Source organism: Streptopelia decaocto, assembly GCF_964273445.1.
Source record: "Streptopelia decaocto genome assembly, chromosome: 1".
NCBI lineage: Eukaryota > Metazoa > Chordata > Aves > Columbiformes > Columbidae > Streptopelia > Streptopelia decaocto.
In genome coordinates this window covers 27530898-27547011 of record NC_138663.1, presented here as the reverse complement: position 1 = coordinate 27547011, position 16114 = coordinate 27530898, and the positions used below count along the sequence as shown (strand labels likewise).

General features: G+C 38.6%; 1 protein-coding gene across 1 annotated transcript in view; it reads left to right on the top strand.

The window, feature by feature from the left end:
- TES (testin LIM domain protein) overlaps positions 1 to 13803 on the top strand; it is a 28490-nt gene extending 14687 nt beyond the window's left edge. The window contains exons 3-7 of the mRNA XM_082076071.1: positions 5388 to 5640; positions 6809 to 7144; positions 10482 to 10697; positions 11243 to 11401; positions 12529 to 13803. Coding sequence (XP_081932197.1) covers positions 5388 to 5640; positions 6809 to 7144; positions 10482 to 10697; positions 11243 to 11401; positions 12529 to 12720 — 1156 coding nt within the window. The 3' untranslated portion in view covers positions 12721 to 13803. The remainder of the gene's footprint in view (positions 1 to 5387; positions 5641 to 6808; positions 7145 to 10481; positions 10698 to 11242; positions 11402 to 12528) is intronic.
- The last annotated feature ends 2311 nt before the right edge of the window (positions 13804 to 16114 follow it).

Genomic DNA, 16114 nt, shown 5'->3' with positions numbered 1-16114 from the left:
AAGGGAAGAACAAAAGTGAGAAACCTCACGGGTTGAAATAGTCAGTTGAACAGGTGAAGGAAAAAGCTGGCGGCGGGGGGAAATGTTGCAAAAGCATTCATTTGCCACATCCCACCAGTAGACTGGTGCTCAGCCAGTCTCCGAGCAATGGCCACATTGGAAGTTGGAAACCCTACTTCTTCATCCTCTACCCTATCTTATTGCTGAGTATGACGTTGAATGGTATGGAGTATCCCTCTGGCCAATTAAGAGTCAGTTGTGCTTCCTCTCAGTCAGCTGTGCCTCCTACCACCTTCTTTCCCACCCCAGTTTACTTGCTGAAGTAAGAGCAGAGTCCTAAAAGGAGCCCTGACACTGTGCAAGCACCGCTCAGCAATAGCAAGTGGTATCAGTGCTGGTTTAGCCACGTGTCCAAGACATGCACCATATGAGCACTATGAAGAAAGGTACCTGGGTGCCACTGGACCCAGCACGGTAGGTGAGGCAGCAGTTGTGTTTGCAGCAGGGCCAGGCTGCAGCCCTTGCTGTGCTCTGTGTAAGAGTGACGCTGCCCTCTCCTGGGTGGAGCTCAGGAGCTTCAACAGATCATGTAATTCTTGTTCCTTGGTCTGATATAGGAAAGTTCTGGTAGTACCTCAAAGAGCTAGTTGTTATTTCTGTGTGTTTCTGCATGAAGGAGCCTCTCTACTCTGCCTTTTGGGGAAGTCAGATTGGAAAATGCAAAGAAATCCAAGTATACCAATCTCGTAGCAGGGTTTTATGTGGAGTTCCTACACTGTTCTCTATAATGGGAGTGTTTGGAAAAATGCCTCTTCTGGGGTGGCAAGTGCTCTTTAAGCACTTTGTGCTATAATTCTTGGCACAGTGTGTGGGATGGTTATATAGGTGCAGAGTTGTTAATTTGGGCTAGTACAGAAATAGTGGTAAACAAAGCCCTCTTTAAAATTTGTTCCTAAATTTTGAAGTTCTGAAAGCCTCAGTGTTGTGAGCTGAACACAAAATGAATATGATGAGAGCTGTGGTCTATAACAGTAGCCGAGTGGTGAACAATTACCTGTGTAGCAGTGGCAGCAGGCAGGGTCTTCTCGGTTTGGGTGTTAGACTTCTTTCAGTCTGCAGAACAGCCTCCACACATTTAGGAGGGCAGGCTGGCTGTAAGAGGCTGCTGTTAAGGTATGTGTTTGCTCTTTGGGAATCTCTCACTAGAGGGAGGTGTGGGAAAGCAAAGTCAGAAGCTGTGAAAAGCACGAGGGAATGTTCTGGTTTATCTTGTTCATGTATATACTGGAAAGAAAAAATTGTCACTGGTGTGGCTTCCCAAGGTACTGGAAAGCTTCTGAAGACAAGAATTTTAAGCTTGGGAGTGACCTTTTTCAGCATGTGGCTTCTCTGCACAGGTACAATCTCTGAAAGGCAGGAAGGGCTTTACATTTGCTTTCACATTTTCTGATATTACAGCTGATGGACAAGTACTGAGGCACAGTTAGGATTCGCCAGGTATTTGTTGAGGGCTTTTCTGTGCTTGTGGCTGCCACCTCTTGTCACTAAGAGCCACTGCAAAGCCAGTGTAGGAAGAGTCATGATCAGAATTATTTTTCCTTCCCATACACCAAAAGATAAAGTAGGAGATAGCTGACATTTGGTTTTGCAGGAGGAACTGGAAGTCTCTGATCCTCGCTGCCAGTAGACATCCAGGACACAGGAATTCACCAGCTTGGGAGAGAGGGTGCAATCTGTTTACCTTCCTTCTTCCTCTTTCAAACCACCCAAGACCTGGAAGCAAGGTACAATCTGCTAGATCGGTCTTTTACAGTGATATGCAACTTTTAGTTCCATAAATTTTTGAAGCTTCCTCCCCATCTTCCATGTTTTGAATGAGAAAAGCTTCCCAAACTGCTGAGATTTGGCTGGAGGAACATTTCTCTCCTTTGAAGTTCTGAGGGCAGGGCTATGAACACAGAAGTTGGAGTCCTTAGTGTCTCCTTCAGTAGATTCTTGCTGAATGTCCTCAAGTGAAGGGAAAATCTTTTCAGCAATTCAGATGGAGAGAACAAGAAATTGTCACTGCCTGTCTTCTTGATAGAGCCAAGGGAGATAAAGTCTACAAAAATACACATGTGTACATACACTCAGACAAACATATAACAGCAACTGGTTTTGCTGGTACATGTCAGGTATTTGCTTTAACAACAACAACAACAAAAAGCATCAGTTTTCAGACGGACTTGTGAAGTGGGTCACTTCAGTGATACAGCTGTATTGTAGTGAAAGAAATGACCAGCTGACCTATTCTAAGTAATTGACCACATCCCTTTTGCAGAAGGGACAGTGACTAATGAACAGGGCTCTGATGTGGCAACTCAGTGGAAGAAGGGATGACTAAATTGTGAACAGTACTCTGCAGGAAGAGTTATGTGTGTAAATGTCAAGTGGATATCTTTTAGGACTGGAAACTATTCAAGAAAAGGGATTATAAATCAGGACAGGAAACTTTTTTTGGCTGTTAGCGGTGTACAGATATCTTCATGTGGCTGAGATCCAGGGGAGCCTTGAGGAGCAGGGGAAATGGCAACAGCCTCAGGGATTTTCCTTCGATTTACTGAGTTATGGTGACATCAGCTGTGACTCAGCAGTCTCTGCATTCTTTATGGATTGTTTTCTGCATTTGGAGACTTAAGTATCCACAAGCCAGGGCCACTACTACACTTGTAATTTTGTAACATAGCCCCTATAACACCTTCCTACAAATTCCATGTAGGCAAAGAGTTAATCACTTTATCTTGAAGGAGCAAGTACGTAACATTACACTGAAATGTACACAATCATCTAAGTAAGTCTGGGGTGGGGGAGATTACTGAGTATCTCATTCTTTTCAATGCAAGTATAAAGCACAGTAGTTCTATGCTGGTTTTCACAGTGGGACCCAGCAAGGACCTGAGGACAAGCTGTGTGCTTTCACTTCTTTGCAAGTATCTGTTAATCTATTTTTCAGGAAGACAGAAAATCTCAAGGATCCTGGAATTAGTGAAACAAGTTAAGCCTTCAAGGTGAAACTGAGGAAGATAAAAGCAATTGAGTCAGGGTGTTCTTCTAGCTTGTTGGGAATGATCTGTTCTCTGCAGGCTGTCGATGCTGCTTTGCTGTGGTTGGGCACTGTACAGAGTGGAGAGAGTACGGCAATATGAATTGTTCTTACTGAGTTCTGTTTTGCAAGCAGAGCAGTTCTGGGCAGTGAGACTATACTTGCATTAGTGTGCAGGTTGACTGAGCATGTCTGTCTGTTCACCAATGTTATTAGATTACATCCTGTAAAGAGGCAAGGGTAAAACTGGGGCATACTGTTGCTTAAGTTGAAAAAGTGAAGAAAATAGCTGCTAAGCCATAATATTATTCAAATAGATTAACTACTTGAGTATAAGTTTTATGTGTGCTGTGAGGCATATAGCTGCATGATGATCATCATGCAATAATTAATTAAACCTGCTAAAAATAAGGTCTGTTTCTGTGACCTAGTGTTGGATCTCAAAGATGACATGATTGAGAGTTGGTAATAAGGTATGATCACATGCACACCTTAAAAGATGAGCAGAGTGAAGTATAAATTGCTTTATTAATATATTAAATAGCCTCTAAGTATTAGTTAAGTAAAGGACTCATGTAGATTGGTGCTGAAGACCTTACAAAATTTTATGTTGCAAGTGCATGAGATTAATAGTACAGTGTTTAGGCATAATGGGTGATGCTAGTTCATGGTTTGCTAAGTTGGGAGGTTGCAAAGTGCTCAGTGTTTACTAGGTGTCCAAATGAATACCAGCTTTGACATTCTGTGCATCTTTCCTGTTGTGGAAATGAGTTGGAAGTCATGCAAGCTGTCAGACAGCCTGCACTTCACTTATTGACTCTCTATGCTTTTATGTGTTGCAAAGCGAAGTCTATTCTGCTTAAGGTTCTTAATTTCATTGTTATTTTTAGAGTGGAGTGGCTCATTTCTATCGCAGAGTTAGCTATTTTTAATTTTGAGTGGGCTTCATAGCTTAGGTTTCCATGAATTATGGTTGCTGTATGATCACATGACCAGGCAGCGTTCATCACTCACTGAAATGATTGTACCCCACATGGAAAACTGGTGTATGTGTGTATCTTTGGGCTGGCTGTGCATCACTTCACATGCCCTGTTCTGTGCAGATCCTCCTTCCTTCCTTCCTTCCTTTCCACCACCCAATGGGTCTGCGTGTTCTTGTCATCTGTTAGATGCCGTAAGGTATGTGTCTTGCCTTCTAGACTTTAGAAGGCAAGATGCAGAACAATATGAGGGTTTTGGGAAGCAGAGCTGAGAATCATTTTATAGGTAGTAGTTTCATGCTATTTGCTATGTGAAAAATAAATAATCGGATAAAATATTACTCATTCCTTTTCAAGCTCTAGAGATCCAGAAGGCTTCACTAATTTCCTTATACTGTGGCTGACCGCTTTGAACTGAAGCTCTGGGAGAGCCATTAATAAATAGTAAGCTAGCTTGTCTAATTCAAAGTTCTGTTTATTATATGTGAATTGTTTAATTATGATTAAGGTAATAAATTGCTATCTAATAGCCCTTAATGAAAGGAGCTCAAACGTGTTGTATATCAAAGAATACCATTTATATCTAAGTAAGGCCTTCTACCTTGTAAGGATGATATCTGGGAGAATTTTCTGTACGGCATGTGCCAGAGTACCTCTAACTTGGTTCAGAGCTGTTTGAAAGGCTATGTCCATATAAGCCTCTTGCTTTTCTTTCATCTTCTCTTTTAGATGCTGAACTTTGAACAGCGCTTGGTGCAATTACACTGTATATCTGTCTGTGTGCATTTTTTTCCTTTCTAGGAAATATTTGTTTCCACTTGAGAGCAACTCTGTGAAGTGCATATGAAGAGAATAGTATAGAATGTGTGTGTAATTTTTGAGTGTGTAAAGAGAACCTGAAAATCTAAAAGCTCAAGTAAAGGGTTGCTGGGGGGATCATGTGGATGCATTTAAGTTAACTCATGGGTGACTACCCATACTAAATCTGGTAGGTGGGTGATAATGGACGTGTATGTGTGTGATCACAGCTGAGATGTAACTGAAGGAATGATATAGCATCATATTCAAAATGCATTAGTGTAGTTGACTGATATCTGTCTGACCACAATCTCTGTGAACAAATAATGTAAGTAATACAACAGGAGAAATAAAGAATCTCCTCAAGAGGTGTTTGATGTGTTGCAGAATAATTTGCATATTCTCTAATCAAAGCACTGAAAACAAGGCTTAGGGTTCCCAGTGGTGTGGTTACTATATTTGCAGCTGGTGGAAGTTGTAATGTTCAGCCGAGACTGTGACTTTGTTGCTCTTTCCATAAATTTCAGAAAAATATGTCGCAACTGCAAATGCGGCCAGGAAGAACATGATGTCCTCACAAGCAATGAGGAAGATCGGAAAGTGGGGAAACTATTTGAAGACACAAAATACACGACCCTTATTGCAAAGCTGAAGAGTGATGGCATTCCCATGTATAAACGTAATGTAATGATACTGACTAATCCAGTGCCAGCCAGAAAGAACATATCCATCAATACTGTGACTTATGAGTGGGCTCCTCCTGTGCAGAATCAGACACTTGTAAGTCCAACTCAACTCTTCTTCATGTGCAAGGCAGGAGTTGATGGGAGGTAGAGAAGCAGAACTTACCCGAAGGATAAATTTGCCTCTTGTGGTCATTCTGTGTATGCCTCTTTTTTTTTTTCCCTCTTCAAAACTGAAAAGATGGTACCTGCTTAATGAGTGTTGCCTGTGTCACCTTGCAGATATGGATGCTTCTCTGTGGAACTTCTTGAGAACTGGGGAGATGAAGTTTTTTTTAAAAGACAGGATTAAGAATTATTTGCCGAGTCCCTAGAGTGCAATTTCACTAACCTGCCTTTTTTAGTAAACTTAAAAAAAATTGCATGGAGTGTGTCCTTAAAAACAAAAAATAAAAAAGCCTCTGAACAACCCCACAACAATTTATGTCATTGTTTAAAGTTAAGGGGAACACTGTCTTGCTTATAGCTTTTACTGTATATGGTTAGAACAAGGTCAGTGTTGACATCTAAAAGAAGAGCTCTCTTCCAGTATGTTTTCAGCTGAAGTAGATGAGATGGTAGATAGCCTTCTGAGGATTTTGCTTTGCTTTTCAAACTTTGATTGCTAATTTACTCTACTGCAGTGTTGTGTCATCCATGCTGGAGTCACATTATCTCTGATCTACCTATCAAAATCTCTTTTTTTCAGTGAATTAATCAAGCTTTGTGTGTCTAAATCAATTGGTAATTAATATTCAGTTACCACTTTGATTTTTAGGCTTGTACTTGTTTTATTAGAACTAAAGCTTTCTTATTTATTCAACTAGAATTATTTCTGCAGTGAGCTGTGTGTCCCAGGCAAACTATTTCAGCCTCTACTTTTTAAAGCTTTACTGATGATCAGCAGTTTAAGATAGCTTTGAAGAGACAAGGTGCTTTGTAAATGTTAATTATTGTTTACTCTGAGAAGTAATAATTCTGTTCTGTGAGAGGCTTAAAAGGAAGCCTGTCTTTTGCCCTGGGAAGAAGCCAATTAATGCATCTGCTGTATTTTATCTCCATCTACTGTGTTTCAGGAGCTTAATGTTTATGGAAAAAAAAAAACCTTATTTTTGACAAATTTGACTGTCGCTAACAACAGTAGACATGATTTTAATTGGGTGTTTGCTTAAAAGGACGGGTCTGTAGTTGAAGCAGCATCTGATATCTAATTTCTCCTGGTTCAGGCTAGGCAGTACATGCAGATGCTGCCCAAGGAGAAGCAGCCTGTTGCTGGCTCGGAAGGTGCCCAGTACAGGAAGAAGCAGTTGGCCAAGCAGCTGCCTGCTCACGATCAGGATCCTTCAAAATGCCACGAGCTCTCCCCCAACGAAGTTAAGCAGATGGAACAATTTGTGAAGAAGTACAAAAACGAGGCGCTTGGCGTAGGAGATGTCAAACTCCCTGGTGAGGCGGAAACGAGAGCTGCCAACAAGAATAACGTGAGCAATGGTGACAGAAGCACTTCGGCTGCTGTAGGAGCGATGGAGGACAGGTCCCCAGATCAGAAGGCATCTCAGTATGTAAGTATAATAAAGGAAAGATAAAACAAGAACGTATAGTACCATCTGAGTGCTCTCTTTAGTCATTTTAGCCCAATTAACTTGTTTGTGAATTTGGAATGGTGAAAATCTGGGGAGGGAAAGAAAGAAGGGGAACTGGAAAACATTGTGAATGTCTGCACAAAACCCTGGTTTTTGTCTGTATTTAGTGCATTGCAGCAAATAACTTCTTAAGTGACCTTTTCATCCTTATTGCAAAAACATGTTATCTTGAAGATAGAGTGTAGCAGGGTGGCTTTTGCAGAATAATAATCAAGAAACTTGTGTAGTTTTATGGAGTAATTGCTACACTTTTTTCCTCTGGAGTAGTTTAGTTTAGTTTAATTTTAGAAGCCAATTTTCTTCTTTTTCTTGGAAGAGCACCAGAATTACGTATTAACAAATTGCATTTAAAATTAAACAAAACTAATACATTAACACCTCTCTCTCGCATCTCCAACAAGACAAGCCGTATAACAGCTGTTTTGATGAGCCTTCTTTTCATATTTGGATCTTTCTTCTTTTATCCATTTTTTTTTCTTTGGCATCTGATTTCTGCTTTGTAATAGCTCAACAAAAAATAAGATCTGTAATAACCTAGCTTTCACTGATATTTCTAAACCTATAGCCTTAATAAAGTATTTCTGACATAACTTGCTAACTTCTACTATGCATGTCTCTGCTATGAATTATGAATACAAAATAGAGGTAGGATTACTGAAATAACATTAGTTTAGTGAAGGCAGACCTTCCGAGTGGCAAAAGCTACTGTAACTTAATTTCCAGAAATGTTGATATCGTAGGTATGAATCCCTGAGGTTATTCATCTCCAGGCTACTTACAGAAAATGCATATTCAAGTTCTAAATAGAGATAAAAGTTTAACATAGTTGAAGTCTGGTTTTCAGTGGTATTGAGGGATGTTGTGTGCTGGTTTTAGTGTTGTTTTGCTGTTTTTTTGGTTATTTGTTTTTTTAATTGACAAAGGATATTACTTCTGGTTTAATTCATATGGAATATAAAATTAACGTTTACATTTTAGCTTTGAACATGCCCATTTACCTCAATCTGTCATACGCTGTGCCATTTGGTTACCTGTAGCTACTTTCTAAAATTAATTATTGAATTATTTTTGCCATTATCTTGTCATAGACATTCTAACATACTGAAGTTATTTTATTGTGGCTTGATTAGGTTGCTGTCATTTTGTGTAACCCAGCTGCTTCTGCTGGGTTACTGCAGATTCTCCACAGCAATTCTTCTCTTACCTCCTCAAGAAGGACAGGCAGAATTGCTCACCCTGCATTGTTCCCCACTGGCCAACTGACTTTGACTCTGTTAAGTCAAGGGCGGAAGTTACCCTGTCCTCTTGAGTAATTGTATCAAAAGGCGCTTCATTTTTATACTATACCTGTTTAGTACTTCCAAAGTTTTCTCTGCTTGAGCAGCTGGATATGCCTCCTAGCGTTAAGGCCAGGCATCTCATCACTGTGTGCAGTGATTTAGAAAGAGGCTTAGAAATGTTTAATAGGGTAAGTTAACATTTGAGTTGCTTATCTATTGTTGATACTAAATAATCAGGATTTAGATATACCATTGTGACTTTTTTTTTTTTCTGATTTCTGCAATGTGACTGAGTCTCAGCTATATGCTGTAGCATTATCTCAACTTGTTTCTTTTTTTTATTTTTTTAACAGTTCAAAATAAACCAATACAGAGAAGAGCTCTTAAATACCTTGCAGAAGAATTATTGTCCTTGTCTATGCTTTTTTCTATCTGTTAGTGCCGAATCTTTTTTTCTCCAAATTTTCTTCACTGCCTTTCAGACTGAGTCTGCAAGCATGTTTTCCTGTAGCTGTGGCAAATAGAATCTCTTGAAAAATTTATTTTCATTACAGGAATGGATTGCAGTTCTTCTGAACGTGGCTTTAAAAAAACCCAACACCTATACAACAAGGTCTTCACTATTAATGTAAATATTCCAATAATAATTGATTGTGGTTTAAAAAATTAAATCTATTTCACCATGATTAAAAAATGAATAACAGAAAAATGGATATCCAGCATATTTTCATGTTGTAAACAAGCAAATCTCTTTATGTCCCTTTTAAGCATCTAGGCTGGGGGTGTTGCAAATGGTAGGTAAACCGTCTTGTCCTGATCTGGGTCTATAAAACTACTAAACCTGCCAGTTTACTTCTCTTGGAATAGGAGGTCTAAAGTAGAAAGAAAAGTCAAAAAGCTTTATATACATATGTATATTTATACTTCCCTTTTCATTCTTTTCCAAGTTGTTCTTCCTCCCCTTTTGATGTCTGTCTTTGTTTATCATGAAATATGCTTATCTGAAAAAATTGTGGGGATCTGATCAGTATGCCTAAAGTTGAGACACTTTAAAAAATATATATATAGATGTGTGTGCATGTGTGTATATATATAAAAACAAACACAATTGAAAACTGAGGCTATTTATGGCTGGGCTTGTAGTGATGTGAATCATAGAGAAAACCCTCCCAGGATGTTCAGCCCAGTCCACAGACCAACTGGATTTGCAGGAAATGCCAAGCTGGTGATTAAACTGTAGATTAAAATTTTTGTTTCAGTAACATAAGCCACCTGTGGTTTTTTTGACAAAACCCTCTCTGTAAGCAGGTAGAGGGCAGAAGACTGACTATGAACATTTTGGAACTACTTGCAGTGTAGTGTATTCATATACTTTGTGGTCCCTTTTCTATAATCACTCTCCCTATCCTAAAGTGGTTAATCACCAGCTATTGGACAACAGCCATGAATGACTGGTATCGCTAGAACGCAGCTTTAAACAGAATGAGTCTGCAATATTAACACTTTTTTTTTCTCACTAGTGATGCAGATATGGCTTGATCTTTTCATGACCTATAAGTACAGCCATTTTCTTGTCATACATTCTAGTGATAGTCTAGTCAGCTTGGAAGGCTTCTTATTACTCTTTCCTTATTCTTGAGTATGCAGGGCTAATAGAACATAACATGAATTTAATTGTGTGGTGTTGTGTTTTGGTTTTGGTTTTTTTTAAGAACTGGGCTGTAGCTGTAAGAATGTGAATATAGCAAAATACTATAATCCATTAGTACAATGTCAGTAGCATGTACGTCATTGTAACTTACCTAGATAAATCTGTACTGTGGCATCATGTCACACTACTATCTGATCACAGGACTAAACTTATGCTTCAATTTCAGTCTGGGAAGGTGGGATTTATTAAATATGTAAGTAATATGTAATTGCTATAAATGTACCTCTTCAAAGACTTATTTAACTTGGCAATAACCTCTTTCCAGTCCTGCTATCGCTGCAAACTGAACATGAAAGAAGGTGACCCAGCTGTCTATGCAGAACGTGCTGGATATGACAAATTGTGGCACCCAGCTTGTTTTGTCTGTTGCACCTGCAGTGAACTTCTAGTAGATATGATCTATTTTTGGAAGAATGGTAACCTGTACTGTGGAAGACATTATTGTGATAGCGAAAAGCCCCGCTGTGCTGGATGTGACGAGGTAGGAAATATTCTAGTCCTTTGTTTTAGCACACAAGTTTGCTCCCCTGAGAAGTGAATATGATTTTTAGTGAAATATTTCAGTGCAGGGAGATGATGTGCCTTCACCAGCTTTAGCTGATTGTGGTTGCAAGAAACTGAAACTAATATGGACACTTCACATTCAGGAAGATCCATAGCTTGCTTTGGATTTAGTGGGGTTTTGGGGCAATCAACGGGGACATAAGATATAATATGTGAGTGCAAATTCTTCTATGAAGTCCAGTTATGCAGCTCTTTCCTCATGAAGGACACTAGGGGGAGCGCCTTACTAAATAACACTTTGTGCAGCATACAGAGAACAGCCTGCCTGGCTTCTTTTGCATCTACTGGCTCTTAATAAAACAGTCTAACAAATGAATGCATCCATTTTTGTTGTTGACATCATTTGAAACAGTGAAATCACCAGGAGTTCCTTGGAAATTACAAAACCTCCTGAGGCTAGCTTTATTTAAATAAGTACTATTCAAATGCATATGTTAATATCGGTTTGTGTCTTCCTTATAGCTAATATTCAGCAATGAATATACTCAAGCAGAAGGTCAAAACTGGCATCTGAAACACTTCTGCTGTTTTGATTGTGATTGCGTTTTGGCTGGGGAAATCTATGTAATGGTGAATGACAAGCCAGTCTGCAAACCCTGCTATGTGAAGAACCACGCTGCGGTAAGGTCCTTCCACACATGTTGGTGCTGTGAGGAAGGGAACATAAATCTGTGGAGCTTGAAGCTCCTCCTTTCTCCCAGTGTGGGAGTATCTGCAGAGGATAAATTGAATGCAAGTTTAGGCTCAAGTCAATCTTCTTTTTCCCCTTTGAATAAAACCTTAGAAACAGACAAGTATTTTGTCAGTTCATAAACTTGAAAAAAAGCCACTGGCAGGGGTGAGGCTGTTCTGAAAATACCTTTAGCTTTGCCAATGGTGAAGCAGTATTATGTAACTGGAGTAGTAAAGTAGGTGAACATGAATAATGCTGCCAAATGTTTAGTTTGTGTCAATCATAGTTCATTGAGACCAGTGGGATTCAACTTCAGCTGGTCTGCTAAAAGCCTGTAGTGGCAACTGCATTCTAGGTACTTGGTTTCTTTGTATTTCTAACCACATGAGTTATAAAGGAGAGTGACTGTCGGGATAAAGCTACAAGTTTGGGAAAGGATGGTAGTTGTCTCTAATCTGAGATAATGGCCCATTCATGTCTACCAGTTAACTACCTGTTAGTTGGGAGTTCAGTCCAATGTGCATCTATACTCTTAATGGAGGGGAAAACTAAGATCTCTAGCTGGCAGTTAATAATATTCTGAGGTAGGTGTGACAAATTGCCTTTTGGAGAGGCTCTTTTTTTTTTCTCTTAAAACAGTAACTTCCTTCAGATCTAACTTTTGATAACCAGATTTTAAGCTTAATTAAATGCAAAACTTTTTAGTAATCTTTAATTATTTGACGTTGCTTTACAGCTGTCAATGCCCAGGAAAATTTATAACATCTATTCAAACGTATGGGTTAATATATGAAAACCTGTGCTGTTTGGCATAACAAGATTTTATCATTTAAGTTTAGTCCCAGCAGCAATTAACATCTCACGTGTATTTTGTTATTTTGTTTTGTGTCCTCAGCTGTATTTTGTTTGGAAACTCTGCTTATTTTTAATAAAGGAAAATCAAAAGCTGGAGGCTTATTTCCAAGGCTTCTTTTAACATCTGTCTCCTCAAAAAACATTTAAGAATTCCAGCTTTTATTGGACCTGTAGAGAGGATGGGTATGCTTCATTTAAGTGTCATTTTGTTTCTAAACAGATCTGCCAAGGTTGTCATAATGCTATAGATCCAGAAGTTCAGCGTGTGACATACAACAACTTCAACTGGCATGCTACGCAGGAATGCTTCTTGTGCTCCTGTTGCAGCAAGTGCCTAATTGGCCAGAAGTTCATGCCAGTGGAAGGGATGGTGTTCTGCTCAGTGGAATGTAAGAAAAAGATGATGTCTTAAGAAAAGATGTGCACACAACCAGGTGTTGCTGCATTCCAAAGGCTCTTGCATTTCTACTGTAAAATATATAGTGTTGGGGCATTTAAAGTTATTGAAAGTATTAAATAGCATTTTCCCAAAGATTTGTTTTGAGTGACTAAAACTTGCTACATAATCTTTGTTTCTTAGCCATAATAATACTTTCTTTTTTGGAATATTATTCCTGAGTCTTATGTCATGTGACTTCATATCCCAGAAATGTAAGAAAAAATGTGGTATGAACTATATACACTTTAAGGGAGCTCTTCACCGTGAAGGATCTTTTTGTTGTATCTTGCTTAATGGAAGAAGTAAAAATGGAAATATTCCAGTTTATCTTGTGTTGTATGATAAATGTTAACTCTTCCACTTCCAGTTTCACTAATGTATCATTTTTATAGTTTCCCTGCTTTCATCAAGCACTTTAGACAGAATGATCAGCTTTACTGTCACATACAGTTTTGTTCACTAGACCTCAAGGATTCAGGGAGAATGAAGCTTAAAAAAAGATGCCTGTAATCATTTGCTTGTTGTTGACACAGGGCTTCTTTGGGTAGTGACTATTCCCACATCTAGTTCATAAAGTTAGTGGGTGTCACTCTTATCCTTTCAGAACTGGGTTCTGTTTTTTCATGAATGTTCTTTTCAAAAATTGTGCCTTCTATCAGAGGGACGCAGCACACAATACCGTACGCATTTCCAAGAATGTAATTCTGCAAAAGGATCATACTTAGGCTTTTGATTTTTGATTTGTAAGTTTTTAACCAAAGTACAAAGAAGTCTTTCCCAGAAGACTTCCAGTATTCGAGTGAAAATAAAATAACAGCTCTGTATTAGCTTTACTTACTAGATAAACCAGATGTGTGGTTCTCTTTCTTTTCTTGAGAATTACAAATGTACAGTAAAACTTGTTAGTTATTATTGTGCCAAACAGTGAATGGAGAGTCTTTGGCCTAAAAATAAAAAAATCTATGCAAGTCTAATGTTCAGCTCTTTTTTTTTTTTTTTTTTTATGGTGGCTGTATTGTAACACTTACAAATAAAAATTAGTGTTGTTCACTTGAATTGTCTATTGATTCTGTTCTTGTTGAATCCCCTTTAGGGGAGGCAAAAAGGAGGGCAAATGTTTCCATACTTCTCGTTAGCTTTGAGATTATTTAAAAAAAAAAAAAAACAAAAACAAAACAAAACTGAAGGCCTGTATTACTGTAAGTGCGTACTGTCTTGTATATTTCCACTATTTCTACAAACACACAACTTGAGCTTAACATGAATTTACGTTTTGTTCACGTAAACTATGGCCTTAATATTTTGAGACATCGCATGGGAAGTTTTGAATTCACACAGGTGAGCTAATGTGCTGAGAAAATGAAGGGTATTGTGGTCCTTTGGGTACTGCAAAAATAAGATACTAGTGTGAGATACCTACTTGGTATGTTGTCTAAATTGAGATGTAAGCTTTAGGTCCATGTTCTGGAAGCCTGTACAGCTTTTCTCAGAGATGTTAGGATGTACCAAAAAGTGTATGTCTTTCAGCTCATACCAATGGGGCTGTATTCTTGCCAGTTTTTCAGTAAACGAAGGAAAAGCGGAGTGCCTCAGTAAGGGGAGGTATTTTCATTTTTCCATTTAAGTGCTCCTTAATCTGTAGCAGGATATGCTGTGAAAATGCCATTTGGGGTAGGATAAGGTCTTATTTAGTGATTATCTATAAGGATGGGTCTGGGTTTTACTTGTCTTGAGTGCATCTGTCCATACCCACTCACTAACATCTCTTCAAGAAGATGCAGCTGATCTTTATAAAGAACACTTTGTGACAAGCTGTTGTGCAACTTTCTCTGCTCCTCCCTTGCCACCCAGTTTAACAGCTTTATTTTTCCTTAATGCGATTGGTTGCACTGATGGCAGTCTTACTTTTCACTTCAAATCTTGTTCTGTGCCGTTTTGTTTATTAAACTTTGTTATTGTGTAATCTTCATTTAAAACTATGACTTACTCATTCTGTCAAGACAGAATTGCTAGGGAAATTCATGTTGAACCAAACATCTCAATCGTCCATCATCTTCTGGGACTGGCTTTTTCCATGCCTCTTCTGAAGCATGCTGGCTTGCTGTCTTGAGCAGCTTAAGCTTCCCTTGTCTGCTTGATCCCTTCTGGCTCTCTTCCCTGGATGCTGATGTATCTAGGTGTTTCTGCTATGGTGTAGCCAAAGTTTAATCTATATCCATGCAGGAACTGTAAAGGATCATGTCATAGGCAGGTCAAGTGTAATGTGCTGATGATACCAGAGGGGAGACAAAAATGTTCCTGTGTGACTACACAATAGATCAGGAGATGATTAGGAGTGCTGAACAGCTCTTGTAATGAGCTAGGAAGAAATTTATGTTCCTGAAGATAATGCTTCTAGTGTTAGTAGAAAGATATGTCAACATGCTGGAGCTTGAAAACAGGCATTGAGGAGATTTCATTCTGTCACTGCCATAATAAAAATATTGGCAGTAAAGTGTTTGGTTTTGTGGGTGTGGTTGTTTTTGTTTTTTTTTTTTTTATATTTTGGCTATTTTATCATGGAGATCCCTTTGGATCTGTTTATCTTAGCTAAGAATAAAAGCTGGAAGCTTTTGCATACTGCAGTAATAGAAGTACATACTTTACAGATGAATTTTTGAACTTGAAGTATGAAAGTTGAAGTTCTAGCCTTAAGCTTCATAAGCACCCACTATAACAATGTAGTCCTTTCAGAAATAGTTACTTGGCTGCAGGAAGCAGCCTGAAGAGGCACTAAACCAACTCTTTTTATCATGTCCCTGCCACTATCTTACTTGATTTTAATTCTTCACATGATAAGTACCAAACAAAGACAAAGATTCATAGCAGAAGACAAGTTTGGCCTTGTCACTACCAGTATGTGTGAGAATGAAAAGCCCAGATTCACCTTCAGGATGCAATTCTCCCTGTCTTAACTTTATCTTGTTTATTCTATGATATGTGGTTACTGTAACAATGTAGGTTGTTATGACTCCAAGTTCAAGTTTTTAGAGTACTGTTTTTGGCAACTAGCTGTGGAGAACAAGTACAACTGTACAGTAGAAAAACAACTTTAAAAATAAATATTAAATGAAAGTAGCTTAAGCCATTGCAGAGGGCACCAGAGAGACTATTCTGTTCTGGACCAAATTGGGACCCCTGGGAACTTGATGTTTCTATTTGGTATACCAGTAGCACTCAGTGTTTTTAAAGAACCCCTTAAATAGCCGGGTTTCTGTCCATTTATACTTCTAACATCCTGACATTTTGAAATTTACATAGTGCCCAAAAATGACAGACAAGGTGAAATGCCATTGAGATTATAGCTAAGTCCTGTTTCACTTAAGCT